Source organism: Macrosteles quadrilineatus, unplaced genomic scaffold, assembly GCF_028750875.1.
Source record: "Macrosteles quadrilineatus isolate MER2022 unplaced genomic scaffold, UCM_ALF_1.0 Scaffold_7__1_contigs__length_78375512, whole genome shotgun sequence".
NCBI lineage: Eukaryota > Metazoa > Arthropoda > Insecta > Hemiptera > Cicadellidae > Macrosteles > Macrosteles quadrilineatus.
The window spans coordinates 71,253,768-71,274,559 of record NW_026542600.1 but is presented as its reverse complement, the minus strand read 5'-3'; the positions used below and the strand labels follow the sequence as shown (position 1 = coordinate 71,274,559).

At 33.9% G+C, this 20,792-nt stretch overlaps 1 protein-coding gene across 1 annotated transcript in view; it reads left to right on the top strand.

Annotated features, from left to right (window-relative positions):
* Positions 1-20,792, top strand: part of LOC128999075 (dynein axonemal heavy chain 3-like) — a 96,278-nt gene extending 75,486 nt beyond the window's left edge. Inside the window, exons 49-56 of the mRNA XM_054425432.1 lie at positions 5,506-5,665; positions 6,919-7,067; positions 9,123-9,280; positions 11,400-11,542; positions 12,687-12,908; positions 13,760-13,939; positions 15,268-15,546; positions 20,676-20,792. Of these exons, the coding sequence (XP_054281407.1) occupies positions 5,506-5,665; positions 6,919-7,067; positions 9,123-9,280; positions 11,400-11,542; positions 12,687-12,908; positions 13,760-13,939; positions 15,268-15,546; positions 20,676-20,792 (1,408 nt within the window). The remainder of the gene's footprint in view (positions 1-5,505; positions 5,666-6,918; positions 7,068-9,122; positions 9,281-11,399; positions 11,543-12,686; positions 12,909-13,759; positions 13,940-15,267; positions 15,547-20,675) is intronic.

Below are 20,792 nucleotides of genomic sequence, written 5' to 3'. Positions count from 1 at the left end.
GTCGGCAAGGCATCTAATTGCTCTTTTTTGCTTTAGGAGTACTCTTTCCAGGTTCTCTTTTGATGTTCCACCCCAAGTCGCAATGCCATATCTGAGGTGGGACTCAAATAGAGCAAAGAGAGAGAGTTTTGAGAGAGTTTTTTTGGGAGTGAGAGTTGGAGTTTTATATGCAACTTTGGTTACTTCTGGGCTGCAAGCTTGCTTGATCCTACGCATAACGTAGAGACTTGAACTTAGCTTTTTGCAGAGCTGGTCTATGTGGGGTTTCCATAATAGCTTAGAGTTTATGGTGCCTAGGTATTTTGTGGTATTTTGTGTTTGTAGTCCCGGTATTGTAATGTCTGTGTTGTTGCGTTTGGTGGTGAAAGTCATTTGAACGGTTTTGCTTTCTTTTGAACTAGGTCGTTGGAGGTACAGTACTGCTTTGTTCTCTGGAGTTGTGTATTGGTTTTCTCTTCCAGATTTTCCATTGTTTTGTCCGCAAATGTGAGAACCGTGTCATCTGCGTACATGGTGGTGTGTCCATCTTCCCCAATCCAACTAGGTAGGTCATTTGTGAGAAGGAGGAAAATGACTGGGCCAAGTACTGATCCTTGGGGTACTCCTCTTTACACGTCTACAGCTTTGGATTTTGCCTTATACTTTGTGTTGTTCTTTATCTAGGCTATTTCCACAAGCTGTTTCCGGTTACTAATGTAGCTTTTAAACCATTCTGCTGCTCTTCCTCTCACACCTTGTGTTTCCAACTTGAGTAGAAGAAGTTCATGGTTTAGGCATTCGAAAGCTTTACTAAAATCTAGGAAGAGGCTTGTTGAGGTGCTGCCTTCTTCTAGTTGGTATAGTATGTGTTCCGTCAGTTGTATTAAGGCTGTGGCTGTCGATCTGCCTTTGATAAATCCATGCTGTTGACTATTGAGAAGGTTGTGTTCTTGAAGATGGTGTAGGAGTTGGGCTAGTACTATGTTTTCGATTATTTTTTAAAACGTTGATATTAGGGAGATTGGCCTGTAGCTGTTTCTTTCTATCGTTGGTCCATTTTTGTATTTTGGGTAGACTTTAGCTATTTTTAATTTATCTGAGAATTTTCCTTGTGAGAGTGATTTATTTATGAGGTCTGTCAGGGGTATTACTATTTTATTTTTACAGTTTTTTAGAAGTTTAGCAGATACCTCATCAGTTCCGGATGAATTTTTTCATCTTTAGATATTGAATGGCTTTTTGCACTTCTTCTTGTGTGACCCGTCTGAACTGAGGAAAACCCTTTTTAAGCTTTAACTCAAAACATATTCTATTGGTTTTTTTTTATATCGTATATGTGATTGGGTAGTGGACACCTATTAGAATAGCAATCAAAAATGTTTGATTTACTTCCAGGCTGACTAGGCTGCAGCCTAGGAACCGCATAGGACCGCTAATAGAATGGGACTGCAGCGTTTTTTACAAAAACAACTTTTTCAGGACAAAAATGGAATTAAAAAAAAAAAAATTATAATTTACCACGCTTGTAGGTAACGAAGATGATGTTTCCATGGTTGTGAGAAATTTGTATGATATTGCAGTAACCACGGGATAGTTCCACCTAAGAGGCAGGGGTTTCTCAGGTTAATTTGGCCTCTGTAAGTGCCTTAAATCCTGTACCAAAAAAGAAGGTTACAGGTTTAAATGTCCTATTAACCTTAGACTGGTGTCTTCGGTCTGTGAGTCCGATGACGTAACATTTTCAAGTTCCTGCTCCTTCCGCTAGGGTGTAGGAGTTGTGTCTCCTGCTACCTTTCTACCTCGACTCAGTCTACCACCAGACGCGAGGGCGTAATTTTGAGATTACAGATTTGTCTGCAATTGTGTAATTTGGTCCCCTACACCGAAGACACCTAGGGTGTGATTGGTCCAACAGACTGAAGCCACCTAAAATGAATAATAGTACTACATATAATGTAATACTATGTACAATACTATAATGTAATACTTGTATATTATTTAAAATTAATTATATAATTGTAATAATTTGACATAGTTTATATTTCCATAGTTTTATACATAAAATATTTAGGGGTCTGCGGGTCAGACTTTTTTGGTTCGGGACGGGTCGGGTCGGGCCGATAATTTTGGTCCTCGGGTTTCGGGCCAAAATCGGGTCGGGCCAAAAATTATTAATTACCGGATTTTTTAAATTTTTTTAACTCCTATCTGTGTTTTTAATATTACTTGAAAATAACATATGGGAAAAAATGTATTTATGTATATTATTTCATGTTCATAACTTATTTACAGCTTAGAAGTTGCCTCAACTGCAAGAAAGAAGAAAATAATTTTTTTTATCAAGCCATTCTTTCCCATTTTCATAACTGTTGAAATATCTAAACAGCAGAGCTATATTACAACAAGTTTGTAATGGAACTTAATATAAAAGGATCATAAACAAATCAATTAACCTTATCACAAGTTTAGGGCCTGTGGACTGGCTTCAAGGCTGCAAGCAAGAAGAAAATACAAATTCTATGTTTCCACCATGCAATATGAATCATTCATTCCCTGCCTCCTAACCTCCTAAGTACAAAAACCTCACACTTACGATAGCATTATTAGTTACATCATCATAAATAAAGAATTATCTATTATTGGCATTAGTAGGCCTACAGCTTTACATAGGAATTATTTTTTATAGGGCCTAAAATAGTAATAGACTAAGCAACATGACAAGTGGAGAACTCATTGAAGAAAAGATATTGTGTAAACTAATTTACTATAAAACTCTAAAACAGTAAAAATAGCACACATACATTGTTTATGGTATAGTTATAGTAAAGACTGTAAAAATTGCATATCGTGTCATAGGTCGTGTCAGTTATAGATACACAGTTATAGGCACAGTTATAGGTATTGCAAGAGATCCTAAAACAACTGATTTTAGCTAATAAATGAAAAGAATTAAAAATCCATAAACTCAAGTCAAACAATATCACAATTATTAGGTACCCAAAAAAGAACTCTTAATATATAGAAAATTATATTAAATCAAGAGAAAAGAAAGTTAAATGCTAATTTGGCAACATAAGCAGACAGCAGAGACATTATAGTGCCCTAATTAGCAACACAACTCAATGTTTTTATACTGTAAGTCAATGTTTTTGAAACCGTAGGGTCTTTTTCTCGGAAGGAAGGGTAGTAGAATGTAAACAAAAAACCATGAATCACTCTCACAGCCGGGCCCGGGGACACTCAAGGTTACAGACCCTCCCCCACCCCTCTTACACAACCCGAGCCAGGCCCAGGGACACTCAAGGTCATAGACCCTCCCCCTCCCCCGCCCCTATTACACCACCTGGTTGTTCCAATTGCTGACAAAATGCAAGTAACGAAACAAGGAAGTAGAGACAAAAAGATATATTTTCTTTATTCAAAAATATAAAACTGTTACAGATAATTTATAAAGAAATTAATTCATGGTAGTTTGTGTCTTGTAAATATTGTATTGGATCTTAGAAATATCTTTTTTGAAACTATCTAACCTAAGAAAAAAATAATTTTACTGATGAAAACTTTCATAAAATAAAATTATAAAATATTTAGGCCTAACCTCTTTGTAGACTTGCTGATACTTGATACTTAAAAAAAAAAATGAAATAGTGACCATTGCCTAACCAGACGATCAGAAGTGTTGTTTTGTTTTGTTACTGAATGACAAAAAGGACAATAGGAAAATAAAAGAACAAGATACAGATCTGTACACTATATCAGATATTTCTTTTGTTTATAATTTATTATGTAAATAAAATACTAAAATATATTTTAAACTAGGTATGGAATAAACAATAAATAATTAAAATGGGACCTCTGGATAAATAGTCTTTCTTTTGACTTCGTTTTCTTTGCACTGTTGAGTCACGGCTTTTGTTTTGTCAGTAGACGACTCACGACTGGCTCTGGCTAGTGACAGTAAGGCAATTGCTCTGTTGTGTCTTTGTTCTTAAACGTGAGCAAACTTAATATTTAATTCTAATTTTAACATTTTAATTCCTCTGCAATAATATATATAAGAGTGTTTCTTTGAAAATTACTTATCATAACTTTGAAAATAATAATTTTTTTTGGCCCGACCCGATCTTGGCCCGAACAAATCTCTGACCCGACCCGGTCTCTCGGGCCTTCCGCTGGCCCGACCCGACCCGAAAAAATCGGGGACCCGCAGACCCCTAAAAATATTTATAAAATACAAAAACGGTCTCACAGTCCGAAGACACCAAAGGTGTAGGCTAATCAAAGTCGCCAATACTCTATGGATAAAATAGGTATTATTTGAAGTCTCAGTCAAACGTTAAAATATATGTAATTCTGATGGTTTATGTTTTTTTTTTCATCAACTAGTCCATAAACTTTTATAATATATGAGTAAAAGCTAGTAATTTAAAAACAGTATTTTCTTTTTTAATTTACTTTACCGTATCAGCTTTTTATAAATGTATTAGTTTTTTCAAAAACATTTTACCAAAACTCAGAGGGGTTTTATTTTACGATAAACCCCATAAAAATTTAAACATATATAGGAGTAATAATTTACGCAGTTTTATCTTTTATGATTACAGTTTTATACAAAACAATTTTTGTTATCAAAAACGGCTTTAAAGACCGCAGACACTTAATGTGTGATAAAAATCAAGACACCACTCTAGGGTTAAAGCCTTATTTCAGCTCCAGTTTGTATAACAGTGTTTTTTTTAGCTAATATTGAATATATAAATTAAGCATGTGTTTTCCTACAGCAGCATATTTTGTATATAGCAAATTGCATAATGTAGACCTCCCAAGCTACACACTTGTAATGCCCAAGACAGCATTCTTCTTTAGCAGCACATTTTGCTATAGTTTCCATAATTTTTTTGCAAAAAATAAGTGAAATGGATTCTAGCCTTGTTGGTAAGAAACAACCAGAGTCATATTGATGTTAGTAAAAAATATAAAATGTATGAATGAATTAGACACAGTACGTTCAGATAATCCTTGAACTTACTGAACATTTTTTAAACAGATCCTCCTCCAAATTGACTGCACATTAATTCAGAAGAGTCGCATATCTACACAAAATGCACTGGGTAGTGTAGATGGGCTTGTTAATGGCTATATTGATTTAAATGTTATTATGTAGGCTATGAAATGTGCTGTGTACTGTACTATTTTGTGTGCTAAAACCTGCATTTTTATACAAATAAATTTGATATTTGAAACTCGTATTTTGACCTGAATGTGTTGAATTTTAGATGCAAATGTAGTACCCACATTTGATTTAGTGTTGTGAGAAGGTTTTCTATACTTCTTCCAATAACTTCTGTTTTTTGTAAGATTATCGATACGGAAAGTAAATAAAAGATTCATCTTATAATTTTTAAGTGTTATAAGTCGTATCTTTCATTTACTTTCCGTAAATTTAATAACACGTACAATGCTGATCAAGAAGTTATTTATTGATTATCGATAAAAATAATTGTTTTATTTCTCTTTTGCTTGTAGGCCTGATCTTCAAGAAAAGAAACAGGCAATGATGATTTCTAGTTCTAAAAACAAAACTAAGTTACAACAAGTCGAGAGTAAGATCTTGGATACATTATCGTACACTAAAGGAAATATTTTGGAAAATGAGGCTGCCATTGAGATTCTTGATACAGCCAAGGTATTTATGTCAAGTCAAGTCAATGATTTATTTTTACATAAACGTTTACAATTGAACCAGCACAGCTGGGTAAACATGTGAAATTGTCAAACTCAATTACAAAACAACTTAAAACTAGATAAATAAATGTTTACAAAAGAATTTCAAATAGGTCTACAGTGATAGTTTAGGAAATCTTTTACACTATAAGTTTTATCTATATACGGAACTTAGACATTTTTTTTAACAACTCTGTTGAATTATATTTAATATGAACTGGCAATTTATTATAAAATTGTTTACTAATGTATTGGGACAAGGTTTCAAAAAGTGTCAATCTGTGGATGGGCAGTTGAAAATTATTCTAATTTCTGGTTAGGTAGCTATAGTTAAAATTGTCATTCATGAAAATATTTTGGCTTCTTTTTATAAACATCAAAGTTTGAAGAATATACATTGAAGGTAGAGTTGATACTTTTAATTCTTTAAATAACAATTTACATGACCGTCTGGGTTTGGAAACTATTTTGTATTACATATTAGAGTTAGAGACAAACAAGGCATGATAAACAATAATGAACCTTGTTTTAAAGTCTGTAACATTTTGTAACAGACATCTGAAAGCAGGTTTTATTTAATTTTCTGCATAAAACAAATAAAACTCAAATCCAGATTATTGGCGGTCTTAATTTTTAACGTCAGAATTATCGACTTTCTACTATATATATTTATTTATAAATAAATATATACATGTGTCCGTTAGCACAATAACTCGAGTTAAAATAATACAATATTGATGAATCTAGGTCTAAACTTGTAAACTTACCTATATTCTAAAGATTTCAAGAACCAGCGTGATTAGTCTATAGGAAATGAAATGATGACTCAAATGCTTCTTTTATGGAGGCAAACTTATAGGACCTTTCTAAGTCCGCTTATGGTCCTTTCTTACAGTTTACCTCCTACGGATTAGGAACAGGTTTTTATGTGTTGAAATTTGGGTTTTCTCATTTTATACCCTCAAAACATAGAATTTCCCAATTTCTCTCTAAACCATTTTTTAGAGCTCAAAAAGCAGATTTTTAGGAAGGTTTGTGTTAAAGTGTTTTTGTATGTTAAGGAATATCTTGTACTACTCTAGTTTGACTGTCTAAAATGAAAACATACTTAATGATGTGTTTGATAAAAACACAGAGGCTAGCTATTTATATGTTTGAAACATACAAACGTGTTTTCAACTTATCCTTAAATAGTGTTCTTATAATTTTTTTCAGTCTTTATCAGTAGAAATCCAGGATAAACAGAAGCTTGCCAAGATAATCGAGGAGGAGATCCATTCTTACTGTCAACTTTACTACGCTGTTGTTGAGCACTCGGCCAGACTCTACTTCTGCCTAACTAACCTCAGCAACATTAACTTCATGTATCAATTTTCTCTTGATTGGTTTCTCAAAACGTATATCACATCTATTGATACTGCGTAAGTCCTTTTATTTGAGCCCAAAACTACAAAACTGCATAATGGAAAGTTCTTACTAAACACGAGAATAGAAAACTTAGTTGCCTTTTTAAGAGGATAAAATTTTCAACATTTAAAAGTTATTATAGTTTATACATTTTGATTGACTAGGAGATTACAAATATCAAAGAGATACACCACTATCACAATTGTAGCCAACAACTAACCTACCTATCACTAATTATATTTTAATGAAAACTGTTATCATAACTTGTGATGAACACTTTTACCACTGAACGTTAACCATAATTAACATTGGACGTTCATTTAGATATTCTCTCAGTTTTTCATGGTAAGAAGAATCAGCTTAGAATAGTAAATATGTAACTTTATTTTGCACTTTTCAGCAACAAGTCCCAAATAATGGAAGTAAGGCTGCAATACCTTCAAAATCGAATTACTTACAACCTTTATAGAAATGTGTGTTGTTCTCTCTTTGAGAAACACAGAATCCTGTTTTGCCTTCTACTCTGTTCCAACATAGAATTGTAAGTAAAACCAATGTAATATGGGTATTGAAACAGACAGAGTTTGTGGAATTGGAATTGGATCAGCCAATCACTGTATTTCACACATAACACTTTCTTTGTAATTCCATACTTTTCTCTAGACAGGATGGAATATTTTACAAGTCCCTTTTTTACCTCATATTCCTTGAAAAATAGTAGTTTACGCAACGATTGCGTGAGTCTTTACGACACGAGTAGAAAATTTAAGGCACGAGCCTTGGCGAGTGCCTTAAAAACTTCTACGAGTGTCGTAAAGACTATTAACGCGAGTTGCGTACACTACTTTACCTACGACCGTTTTTTAATTACTATCAATCAAACAATCTGGATTTAATTTCTAACAATAACTACTGATAACTTTTTAGAGAGGTTATGTTTTCGTGTATTGTCATTGCCACTGAAAGTGATGCAATGACTTGTTGTATAATCAGCTGATTTCCTGTAATTACGTGTTTGTTAAACTTCGTTAAATATTACATTGCTAGCAGCATTCTTACCATAAATAATATTGTATCAGGTACAATTCGGCAAATATTTCATTTATTTTTGGACTTCCACCAACTTAATTAAGAATACGCGAGTATCAACATGAACAAGTCGGATAAACAATTAAATTGGTCAACTGATCAGCTGATCAGCTGATTAGTTCACGTTCGAAGCATTACAATTTTAATTCTTTTCTCTCAATACTTGAACCTCATTGGTCCGTTACCTGTGTGGATATGAGAAAACTATGCGGATATGAAATGAAACTATGCGGATATGAAAGTAAACAGCTGTAAAGTGAAACTTTTCAATTCTAAGAACTGGACTGAAATGGCTACTTTAAAAAACGGTCGTAGGTAAAAGTGTTTTTATCATAGGCCTAGGTTTGTTGTCTAAATTCTGCAAGATATCTAACTATTCAACTAACTTTAAAAAACCTGTTGGAAAATCAATATTCACATGGGCCTAAGATAACATTTAATTAAAAGACAATTTATTCTATAGAGAGTATGAGTAAATGCATTACAACTGATAAAAAAGACAGGGTATAACTGATTTCCCTGTCTGTGATTTCCATAAAAATTCTGATCACAGGTTTGGTTCAGTATATACAGGGTGAACAACTTAACTGTGCCATGACTGGTATCTCAAAAAGTATTACATTTATAGAAAATACTAAATGGATAACTCAAATATTTTCTTAGGGAATAAAGAAATTAATTTATTTTTTTCAAATATAGCTGCCATTTTCCAATATGGTGGATAACTTTAAACATTTGAATGGAACACCTTGTATTTAATGTTTGCTTAGCTATATTTGTTTAATAAATATGATTTTAATAATAAAATAACAAAGGTCTGGCAGTCATGCACTCTTGCTCTATTGATTTGGGTACGTAAGCTAAATAATATTTAAGTATCAGATGATTTCAAATTGGTATTATCTTTAGGTTTAATCTTTCAGGGCCAAAAAAACTATACTTGAAGAAGACTTAAATTTTTTTATTGGTGTAAAAATAGAAAGTGAAGGATTTAAAGGTGAAACTAACAGTCCTGTGGAGTGGATCACGGATATCAAATGGAAACAAATAGTTCAGCTCGATCAGCTATCCTCATATTCAGGTGAAATGAGTTAATAATAAAGTTAAAAGCCTTTACTTAGCCTTTAATATATCCACAATAGGATAATTACTGATATGTATTTTGTAAGACTGCATCCCTTTAAAAAATTATGCTTAATTATGTAAAACTCAAGAAAAGTATTAAAACATCAATGTAATATTTGCACCAAATATACACATTTAATAAGAGGTCAGCACTTTCAAGCAGTTAATTTAAGTTACAGTCATTTTTCTCTTGGTTCATAACTCTTTATAAAACTAAATGTGCAATTCCTTTGTTTGGTTTTTTTTATGCTTCCAGACATCAGTGCAGCCACCCTATTTAGTTAAACTACGTTTCAATATTTTTTTTCGTGGCACATTGCATACTATCCTAATAAAAAATAATTTAGGTTCAGTAATTATTCCAAGTAGTTAATTACATTTAGATAAATAAATACTATGGTAATACTCAGGCCCAAACTGGCCAGGTCGACAATTGTGGAGGGCCCCTAGGCCAAGGGGGACCCGAAGGGACCATTACTCACTTAAAAAACGTTGTCTTGCCAGTAGTTATTATGGCATGTAAATTTTTTATTTACATTTTGCAAAGTAGAACAACTGTTTCCAACAACTATTACATATTGCCACTTATATGAAAGCTTTTAACAAGCTTCTTTATTGTAAGTTGAGATACGTTGTTGTGTCCGCGTGGTGAAATGTGTTTAGCAGACAACTGCAAAGCAATGCTCTATCCAATCAGCTGATTACTCCGTAGGATGCGCAAAAAAGATGGAAAATGAGAAAAAGAAACAAGATGCTTTCCTGTAGGGATGTGTCGATTCTCTATACCACCATGTCCGTATCGAGACTCGATCGTGAAGAGTTGATACCGAAACAGATACCTGACAGTGGATAGGAACAATTTGAATGCGAAAATCAATACATACAATTCTACCGTCGATTTAGAATTTCCTGCAAAACATTGCCACATCTAAAAAATAAACGGTACCGTCAATATGACACATACTTTCTCCCATTAGCTTGTCAACAAACATTATCATGGGTAAGGGATGAGAGAAACTATGATAGTTAATAGGGAAAATCGCAAAAGTTGCAATCGCTTTTGAACTTTAATTAACACCAATGGGAGGTTGTACTATTTTGTTTAGAATTATAAGACATACTAAATTTTATTACATTTGTTCAAAATCAGATTTTTTTCATTTTATGGGTTTTTGTGGGAAAATAACATAAGTTACAATCACTTTTGAGCCGTAATTTTACAGCAACGGGAGTTGTACAATTTTGTACAGAATTTATGGGACTATAACATAGTTAATTTATATCAAAATCATTCTGGTCCTTTTTGAGAAAATGCTATTTTTTCGATATTTTATGGGTTTTGTGAGAAAATCCCCATTAGAAATCAAAATAAAAAAAAACAAAAAAAATTCTAGAGATACTATGGATTAGTACCCACATACCAAATTTAATCAAAATCAGACTAGAGTTGTGGTCTGTAGCTCTGTATTCATCCACACATACAGACAGACGGATACAGACATCACTTCGAAAACCAGTTTTTTGGGTTCAGGGGTGCCCAAAATGGATATATCCACTCAAAACACAACATTGGAAAATTTTGACAAAAACAATACTTTCTTCTTATAACGTGTAAGGAGAGAAAGTATCAGTAAAATAAAAAAGTTAAATACTCTCTTTGAGCTTGTGAAAACACCATGTTGAGTCTTATTTAAAATAAATTCTCATAAAATACAAACACTAAATATCGTAGATAATAGATATCTATGCAACAATGCATATTAGGTGATGGCAATGAAGTTAAGAAAACAGAGATAGTAACATATGAGCTGGTACAATTATTTGGGTTGTGTTTAGAAAAAAAACACCCTTTACGAAAACCTAGCTGAAATTTATCTTCTTTATAACTGCGAAAATAGTGTAAAAACTCGTTTCTAAGTCCCTAATTGAAGAAAATGATTTCTTATTAGAGGGTTCCTTTACAGGATGTAGCTGAGGACCTCTAATGGTCAGAGTACGGTACTGTCAATCTATACAATAAACTTATGTTTTCATTTTGCTTACAATTGACTGCTTTATTGTATTAAATTATCCAGGTTTTGCAGAAAGTTTAGCTAGCAACCATGAAAAGTGGGAAGTCCTACAGAACTCTGACAAACTGGATTTTCCATATCCATGGAACAGTCAACTGTCTGAATTTCAGAAACTGAACATTATAAAGATTATCTATCCTGATAAGGTATGGATGTTTTGTCAGAAATTAGCCTGTAAGGCCCCGTTTATGCACCAAGAGCGGGAGCGGGGCGATAGCGGGCCCGCTCCCGCTATGAATGGAGCTGTTTATGCATGAAGAGCGATAGCGGTAGCGGTTGGTTAAAGGAGAATGGAAGGGGGACACAGTCTTGCCAACTCAAACTCTGCCAAATAATTAACACAACTATTTGTCCTAAGTGCACGTGCACGTGGGTCAAGTTGGCAACCCTGGCTTCAGCCGCTCCCGCTCCCGCCGTGCATAAACAGTCCCATTTGACTCAATGTAGTTGAAAACCGCTCTATCCCAAGCAACCGCTGCGATTTCTAACTACACAGCGGGCGAATTAGAAACCGCAGCGGGAGGTCAACCGCTATCGCTATCGCTCTTGGTGCATAAACAGCCCCATTTAACTCAATGGTGTTAGAAATCGCTCCCGCTATCGCTACTTGGTGCATAAACGGGTCCTAAGAGTCACACCATTGCAATAAACATTTTTAACTTACAATTTTGTAGCGACACTATTCAAGCTGTTTTTACCAGAGGATACAACTATTTATCTACTTTACTTTAATATATAATATAATAAATAGGTTACATACCTTATAAATCCGACAAACAGCTAATTTTAATTGAAGGTCATTTACATGTTTCGGCTTGTATCGGCCATTATTGTATTGTATCGGCTTGTATTGCAGCATTGATACCTAAGAAAATCGATATAATTTTCAAAATGTAGAAATATTGATTGTTTGTTTAGTATTTATCAAGGTAAATAATACAAATTATTTACCTTGATATTGTTATTAGGCTTGTTTTATGAATTATTAATTGTGTGTAGGATAAATTCTGTTTCTAATATTATTTCAATTTTATTTTTAATTCTTTTATAATCTGTTCTGTTTTCATAGGCATATGTAGTCCTATGTGTATATATTTTTGTGTTGGAACTCAGTTTATTTTATGAAGAATTGTATGGTTTTATTCATGTATTCTTTTAAAGTTTTTAAATTTGTTAATCAGTAGGCCTATGTCAACCACAAAACAGACGGTCATTGACCATTGTTCTTTGAGTGTATGTGTAAACACTGTATCATCATTATTATTTTTTTTCTTCTTCTTCTATTCCTAGGTAAGGGATAGCATAGAACAGTATGTAGAGGGCTGTATGGGGAAGCAGTATACTTTGCCCTTTAGCCTGGATCTGACCTCTTCTTTTGAGGACTCCAACTGTCTCACCCCTCTACTGTTTATCATGGGCCCCGGGTCTGACCCTGCACCAGCCGTGCGTCAATTTGCTAAAAAGAAACTCTTCCAAAACAGACTTCACACAATTTCTCTGGGAGTAGATCAGGTGAATTCTGTATGGATATTTGTAAGTTGACAACAGTGTTTTGTAATTAATAACACTAATACTAATAACTAATAATTAATCGTATTTTTTCAACACAAGGTAATACACTGTCCATTTTAATACTTAGCTACATAATCCTTATGGAGCTTTTTTTTTGTGTTGGCTTTTCTGCAACTTTACTCAACCCAACTATTGTCTTTTCCTTTAATTCATTATGTTAAGTCAGTCATAATATGATCAGTTTTCTTAGGTACTTCTTAAACATTAACAAAGTTTTTAATGTATACTAACTAGAGTATAAACACTGCTTTAAACTGTCAGTGTGAATTTTAAAACAAGACGTGGAATGTGTTGATGTGGGTTTATTGTATGACCTGTGTAGTACATTAATTAGATGTATATGGTAAATAAATTTGATCCTTATAGACCATGAATAAAAATGTTCAATCTTTTCTCATTTTTCTTATGGGTTCCCTTTTCTGTCACAGTAATATTGTTATCTTGAAACTGGCTAAAAAACTCATTTTCAGGCTTGTATTCCAACATTTATTTAAGTGGAATGCAGGTTATGAACATATATAAGGACTGTCAAAACATTCGTATTCAAAAACATTGAATACTGCTACTTGTCAGACGCTATGTGCTGGTCGAGTGGTAGCTTCTGGTCACAATTAGATAACAGTTAGGACTGAGGATCCATAATGAAAAGGCAATATTTATCTTATTCTCAAAGTAATTCTGACTTACACAAACAAAAATGAAGTTATACATCTGTCTGTAAAACATTGTATAACACAGTGACTCAGATAATGTTGGATTTTTCTGCAGTGTTTATCACAGTGGTGTTGTAGGGTGAGGCAGCTAGCAGACTGATATCCAGGAGTAGAGAAGAAGGCAGTTGGGTGTTGCTACAGAATTGTCACTTGGCTCCAGACTACATGCCTCACTTGGAACGTGTCTGTGACAACCTCACTCTGCTCAATACCAGCATGGAGTTTAGACTTTGGCTTACTTCAGCACCATCCACTCAGGTAGACTCCAACAACATTGCCTGGCATTTTTTGAAACCAGAATTTTTAAAATTTGTGAAAAATTATGAAAATCAAAGTTCTGAGAAGATTTGAATGTTTAAAATCACAGTTTACCCATCTCGGCTACCTCGAGAATGAACCCTTGTGTGAATATAAAAAGTCTAAAGTATAGAAGTTTAAAATTTATGGTTTCAAACCAAATACATTTTGTAAGCAAAATTAGCAATGGTCTCAAATACCTAATAACAAAAAATAACAAAAAATCATGTAAGGAAAAGGTGTCTCTAGGAAATAACTTGTGACAGACAGTCCCCTTTCTTGTAGGCACACTCCAAGATGTATTTTCTCAAAATGTTTTCACCTTCAATTTCCCTACAATTTCAACTTCAGTTGCAGAATTTCAGAGACAATTTCCTCCGTCCTAACATTGTAAGTTTTAAAACCTTTGACTTAACTAACGAAAATGTCAGTCACCAGATTTGATTGCTTGTGACTTTTTATTTTTAAAACATACCTTTTATGTCAACGTGCCCTTAAACTATCAAGCTCTACCCAAAATGAAACTGTTATTAACATAATGGTCCATTTTGAAGGATGACTGAATGGACATGCATGAATGAAGAAGTACGCCATCTTTCAGAATTCAGAAGTTATTTTTTATTTTTCATAGGTGAGCAGGTGTAAAGAACTTGTTAACTTCTTTAGACTGATTGGGTCAACTCTACACTTAAAAAAATATTTATGGAAAATTTACAAATGCTGCTGATTTGAAAACCAAATATTCTTTAACACGTTCGCTGCTGACGACTTCGATCGGAGTCATGCTGTACTGTCACAGCATGTTATACAAGTTGGTCTATTGTGACCTCCGCATTTATCTGGGATCAACTAAACTATATCAGCATGTTGTGCTGGTCCTATACTTTAATTTGGTGTAGGTTGGGTTTAAGTTGGTAGTAAAATTTCCCGTAAAGTTCCCTCTGGCAACAGTTTTGTCCCGTTTTCAGGGATTTTCTCTCTTCGAGCCACATTACAAAGACACTGGCTACGGATCCAGGCAGTGCTGCTATCTGTGAGTTTTTTCAATGAACTACATCCAGACGTCCACTCTCGGTGTAACACAGCACCATCACCACCACTGTTTTGCCGCTATCAAGACTGAAATATTTTAATGCTATTGCGTTCGCTGATTCACTGGCACTCCGAGGCTGCGCCGCATTTCCTACTGTACTGTCAAAGGGATTCTCGCAGCGAATGTGTTAAGCACCAGCACCCTACCCTGTATTCTAAAATTTTACATTCACTAATTCAATTATCTTTGTTTGCAGTTCCCAGTGTCTATATTGCAAAGCAGTGTTAAAATCACCACAGATTTGCCTCCTGGGCTGAAGCGAAGACTTTTACTCAGTTTCCAGTCTGAACCTATAATTATTGAAGATTTCTTTTATGGATGTCCTGGTAAAGATCGTGCATTTGCTAAACTTTTGTATTCCCTTTGCTTCCTCCATGCGTCAGTGCAAGAGAGACAAAAGTATGGCCATTTGGGTTGGAACATACTGTACAAGTTTTGTGACACAGACTTTAATATGTCTCTTCAACAGTTGCAGGTAAAATATTTACATTATCTTTACTACATGATGGTATTATAAACTCTAAATTATTTATAAATATTTGAAATTTTGGGAATACCTTCTATTCCCCTAAGATTAAAAAGTGGGACTAAGGGAATAACCATAAAAAGGTCGTACTTTTTTTAAATTTTGACTAGTTCACAAAAAAATCAATATTCACTTGAAGATTTTGAAAACTTTCATTTTGAGATAAACTTTAGTCCCAAAAAGTGTTAAAAGTTTCCAATACTATATTTATTTTATTATATAGCTAAATTTTTATCTTGATTAAGTATCTAAATATTTTAGAGATATAAACTACAACACCACTGTGATAAACACTGCAGAAAAATCCTCCATACTCAGATTACAAGAAAAGTTGTCCGTTTGACCATTTTACAAACACATAATTTAACAACTCCATGTAATTATATTATCAGAGTCACCATGTTAAATATTCAATGTTTTACAGACACATGTATAAATAACCAAACAGTAACAAAACATTTATTTTATCTAAGATTTACTCAAACAAATAGTCTGTATTCAGATAAAGATATTTATATATTTTTTAATGTAGGCCAAAAAAGTAAACAATGTTCTTTGTTAACAATTAAAGTTATCTATCATAACATGCCAGTAGTATAATACAATACTGGTAACGAATGTATATACACTTTATTTAAACTGAAAATGAAAACAAATACTTAATTGAAATAAATATGCAAATGTGTTAAAAATAATAAAATTAAAACATTGCTATACATGACGTATACAACTCAAATAAATCATTTAAAAAAATATGTAAATATGTTTAAAAGTAAATAAAATAAATGGACACGCATGTATACAACTTTAATTAACCATTTATCAGGGGTGCCCATCCCCCCCTAGACTCATGACGCACCCCCCCCCCAATTGAGCAACAGCCCCCCCCCCCCCATAAATGATGTACACAACAAATGAGAAACATTATTCCCCCGCCCAGCACTATTTGTAAAACTATAAAAGAAGTTTTATAATTTTTTTCAGATATTTAAAATTCAAACCCAGTTAATCTATATCAATAAAGTTATAGTTTTGTCTGTACATTGTTCAGAATTATACATATTTTGGGTTATTTATGTTTTATACATTGAAGAAGTTGAAACATGTCTTATCTCCATTTATGTCCGTCTGTCACGGCCCAGAAGGCATTTTATGCAGCCTACTCATGGCCTACTCTAAAGAAAACTAGAGTACCGATTATGATTCTAATGGTTTAATTGTATCCACAGGATTGGCGAGAGAGTCCTTATAGCCATTAAAATATGACATCACTATTTTGGAAATAAAATAACGGACGATCAAAAATACAATTTTGTGTGATTTTTCTAGTTTATTTTCTCCATGTTTACTACATACGTCATTAATTTATGAAATACTAATAATCTGTTAAGAGAACACGTTATACAGGGTGACAAAAAAGTCTGGAAACGGTTTAATATCTTTTTAACTAAATTCGTTAGAAAATTCAAACCTTTTACATCAACTTATATGTATGAAAACTACTTTTTGCAATCATTGCCATTATTTGACCTTCACCAGGGGACGGCCCACGAGGAGTAGGTACATAACCTTTAATGTAAGCATAGGTTGATATGCACATCATTTTAAAGGTCTGGTCAAGTGGAGTTCATTGCCGAAAACCGTGTCAAAAAAGGTTCATCTCTTACAAAATGGCGGCAGTTCAAAGTTGTTGCGGAATATACCTGCAGAGGCCTTAGTATTGGTAAATATACTCATAGTCAACATTAGCAGGGAAATCTGAAACCCGGTTAAATTTGTTTTGAAGATTGAATACTATTATTCTATGAGCTAGTTGACTTTAAAATACAGTTTAAGCTCTCAAACTAATGTTTAATACGAGTATTTGCCCATACTAAGGCCTGTGCAGGTATATTTCACAAGAACTTTGGACAGCTGCCATTTTGTAACGGATGAACCTTTTTGGACGCGGTTTCCGGCAATGAACTCCACTTGACCAGACCTTTAAAATGATGTGCATATCAACCTATGCTTACGTTAAAGATTATGTACCTACTCCTCGTGGGCCGTCCCCTGGTGAAGGTCAAATAATGGCAATGATTGCAAAAAGTAGTTTTCATACATATAATTTGATGTAAAATGTTTGAATTTTCTAACGAATTTAGTTAAAAAGATATTAAACCGTTTCCAGACTTTTTTGTCACCCTGTATATGAAATTACGAACAGCTGTTTTGATAAAGATTCTTTTCCTAGCTGTCACTGATATGTTTACATAAATGTTCTTTAAGAATACTGTGAAGGCCCTAACCATTTCCGATCACGTTTGTAAGCAAATCCAAAACCAAGTGAGATTAATAACCGTGTGGCTTTGGCTTACATAACGGGTTTGATTTATCACGAGTACTATATGTAACTGTAAATTAAATTAAATAACTAGCCATCATCCAGGTCGGGAACCAGAGATTCTGTGTGTATCAAGTTGTACTTGAATTTGATTACAGGGAAAAGACCGTGAATCAGTGTTGTACAGGACTGGAAAACTTCTCTTTCTATATAAATAAAATTAGAGTTTTATAAGTCACCTCAATTTAAGGAATTTTTTATTGCCAGAATATCCATAACGAATTGTCAGCGTCTTTCTCGATATAACGATCCCCTCTCCCTCCCTTTAGAAACATCACAGCTCCTTTGATGAAAATGAAATGGAAACAACGCTTGCGCCAACAATCGTCTGCTCCGTTATACACTTCTGTCTGCTGTGCGCTATGTTACAACAGATTTCAGATACAACAGCTGGGGAATGATGACGATATAATGCTTAGTACACTGTGATTGAGTGATAACCATGGTAACTTTAGTAAGGCTGTGATTGGCCAATGAGTAGGCCTAAATATGGCGACTTGTTGAATTTGTGTATGTATTGAAGAGAAACCTATTAATGAACAGAAGAACAAAGAAAGAGAATAACGAGATTGTTCTCGTTACATTCTTTTTTAAGAGTGTTTTAATTATCTCTAAATATAATTTTACACTTTTTTATTACTTATCTATCAATTCCTATGCTGTGATACAGCATCGGTAGCCTATCTGTCTATCATGAGCAGTACCTTATCTTATAACACACTTTCTAAAGGTTCCTTTAATATTTACGTTATTTATAGCAATGTAATGTTTGGCTAGTGATTAGTTGAGTTTGAGTTAGCTACAATTTTAAACGTTGCCGTTTGTACAACTGAACCAAGATAAATGATTTGAAATTTACAATAATAATGATTGTGCAATATTGAATTTCGTTTATAAAAATGTAAATCGTGACTTAATGGCTGTTTACAGCGTTTTAATGAGTTTGTCATCTGTTTTTATACTATTTTGGGTTAACCTATTTTTCATTCCCCCCCTCTCCCTATTAACTCAGGTAATCGAGTATACACAATAGTGTAAAGTATTGTAGCCTATGCTACTTGCTACTTGATTGTATTTTAACGAGCTTTATGTCAACAAAGCGTTCTGCTGTGTGGTGTAGCTGGACGTGTCTGTACCACGCGTTATCTTTTATCTATCACAGCAGTTGAGCTATCCCGTGCGCTCCCTCGCTTAGATCTCACGTCTTGCTAATCTTAAATAATAACTTTCTACACGAATCCTAAACTATCCTAAAATCCTATTTTAACTAATTTAATTCAATAATATAACTATTGTCATTAATTATCCACTTTCTATCTGGCGATTTCGTAATGTATTTTGGATTTTCGTCACGTTGAACACTGTTGCAATTAACTTTAGCCCCCCCCCATTTGAATTTTTTGAGCCCCCCCCAAGAATTTCAATGACGCAGTCTGCGTCACGGCCCCCCCTTGTGGGCACCCCTGCATTTATAATTCATTATTTACAAACTAAAAACAAAACATTAGGCCTATAGATTAAACAAAACTCATTTGTCCCTTTAATTAGATGAATATAGTAATAGTTATACTAAAAGCATATGCAGCAAAACAAGAATAAGTATCTTGAACTTGAAACAGTTATTTGCAAATCAAGTAATTTTGTAAAGAGAATAAATATTTAATTTTTCATAATACAGGGTGTTTTTAAAAGAATGCCGGGATTTCAAACGGTCGTTGCTCGGGGACTATTCATGATAATTAAACTATTTAAACGTCAAATTGAAGGAAAAAGAATAAAGTTTTTTTCTCATTCTTTGATACAATTTGGAATGATTTAATACAATTCAGATTTTCATCAATCTTATATGAGCGTAAAACTGGAAAAGGCTGTACGCTTAGGACCATCGGCGAGTTTATCTGATGTCTTAACTGAATCATTTCGGCAGAAAGACTCTATCTTTTATAGATAAGATCATAAGTGACCAATTTAGGTTTGTTCAACTGAAGACGTCGGGCAATCGATTATTTTGGGCTTCTGATGCAGAATTGTCGGATTTATTCGACTATGTCATCGCTTGTTTTTAGCCGGCCAGGTGAATGTCTTTTCAAAACACTTCGGTGCCAGGAAATTCATTAAACCAGCTTCAAGTTTCTTTATCATAAAGTAGATTTAAATTTAGTTTAATTTAGCAATGGATATAAACTCTGCAAATCACAGATTACAATCTGTACCTTCTTTTGCGCCGTTAACGTCGTACTGGCGACTGGCATCAAGTGTATGAGTCACAATAGCGGCCTACCACCTTGCACCTATTTTGCGCATGCCAAGGTCAAAGTTTCCTCCCTTGCTACACGGGAAACACAACTTAGTTATTTTAGCTTCAATTTGACGTATAAAATGTTTAGTTACCTTGAATAGTACCCAAACAATTATTATTTAAAATCCCGGCATTCTTTTAAAAACACTCTATATTATTAACAAATAATAATAAACTTAAAGTGTTACTTTTGTATGAAAAATAAGCAAATAAAAATATTTTTACTGTTAAAAAGCTGTTGTACAAAGTTTTCAACACTAAACGAAAAAACTAATCAAGACTATGTTCTTATCTGGGTGAGATGGTCCTGGAGCCGGTCGGTGTTGTGTTTGTCACCTTTGGCGGAAGATCCGCCATGGTCGTCGCCATGTTCAACTTCCCTTTGTTTACTCACAGCATCCTGCCGCTGAGCGTCCACACGTTCTTGGCGCCGTACTTCGAAACGACTCTTCGATGCACATGCAGTCGACAATGCGTCATATCTTCTCTGGTAGTGATGCCAGTCCCTTTTAA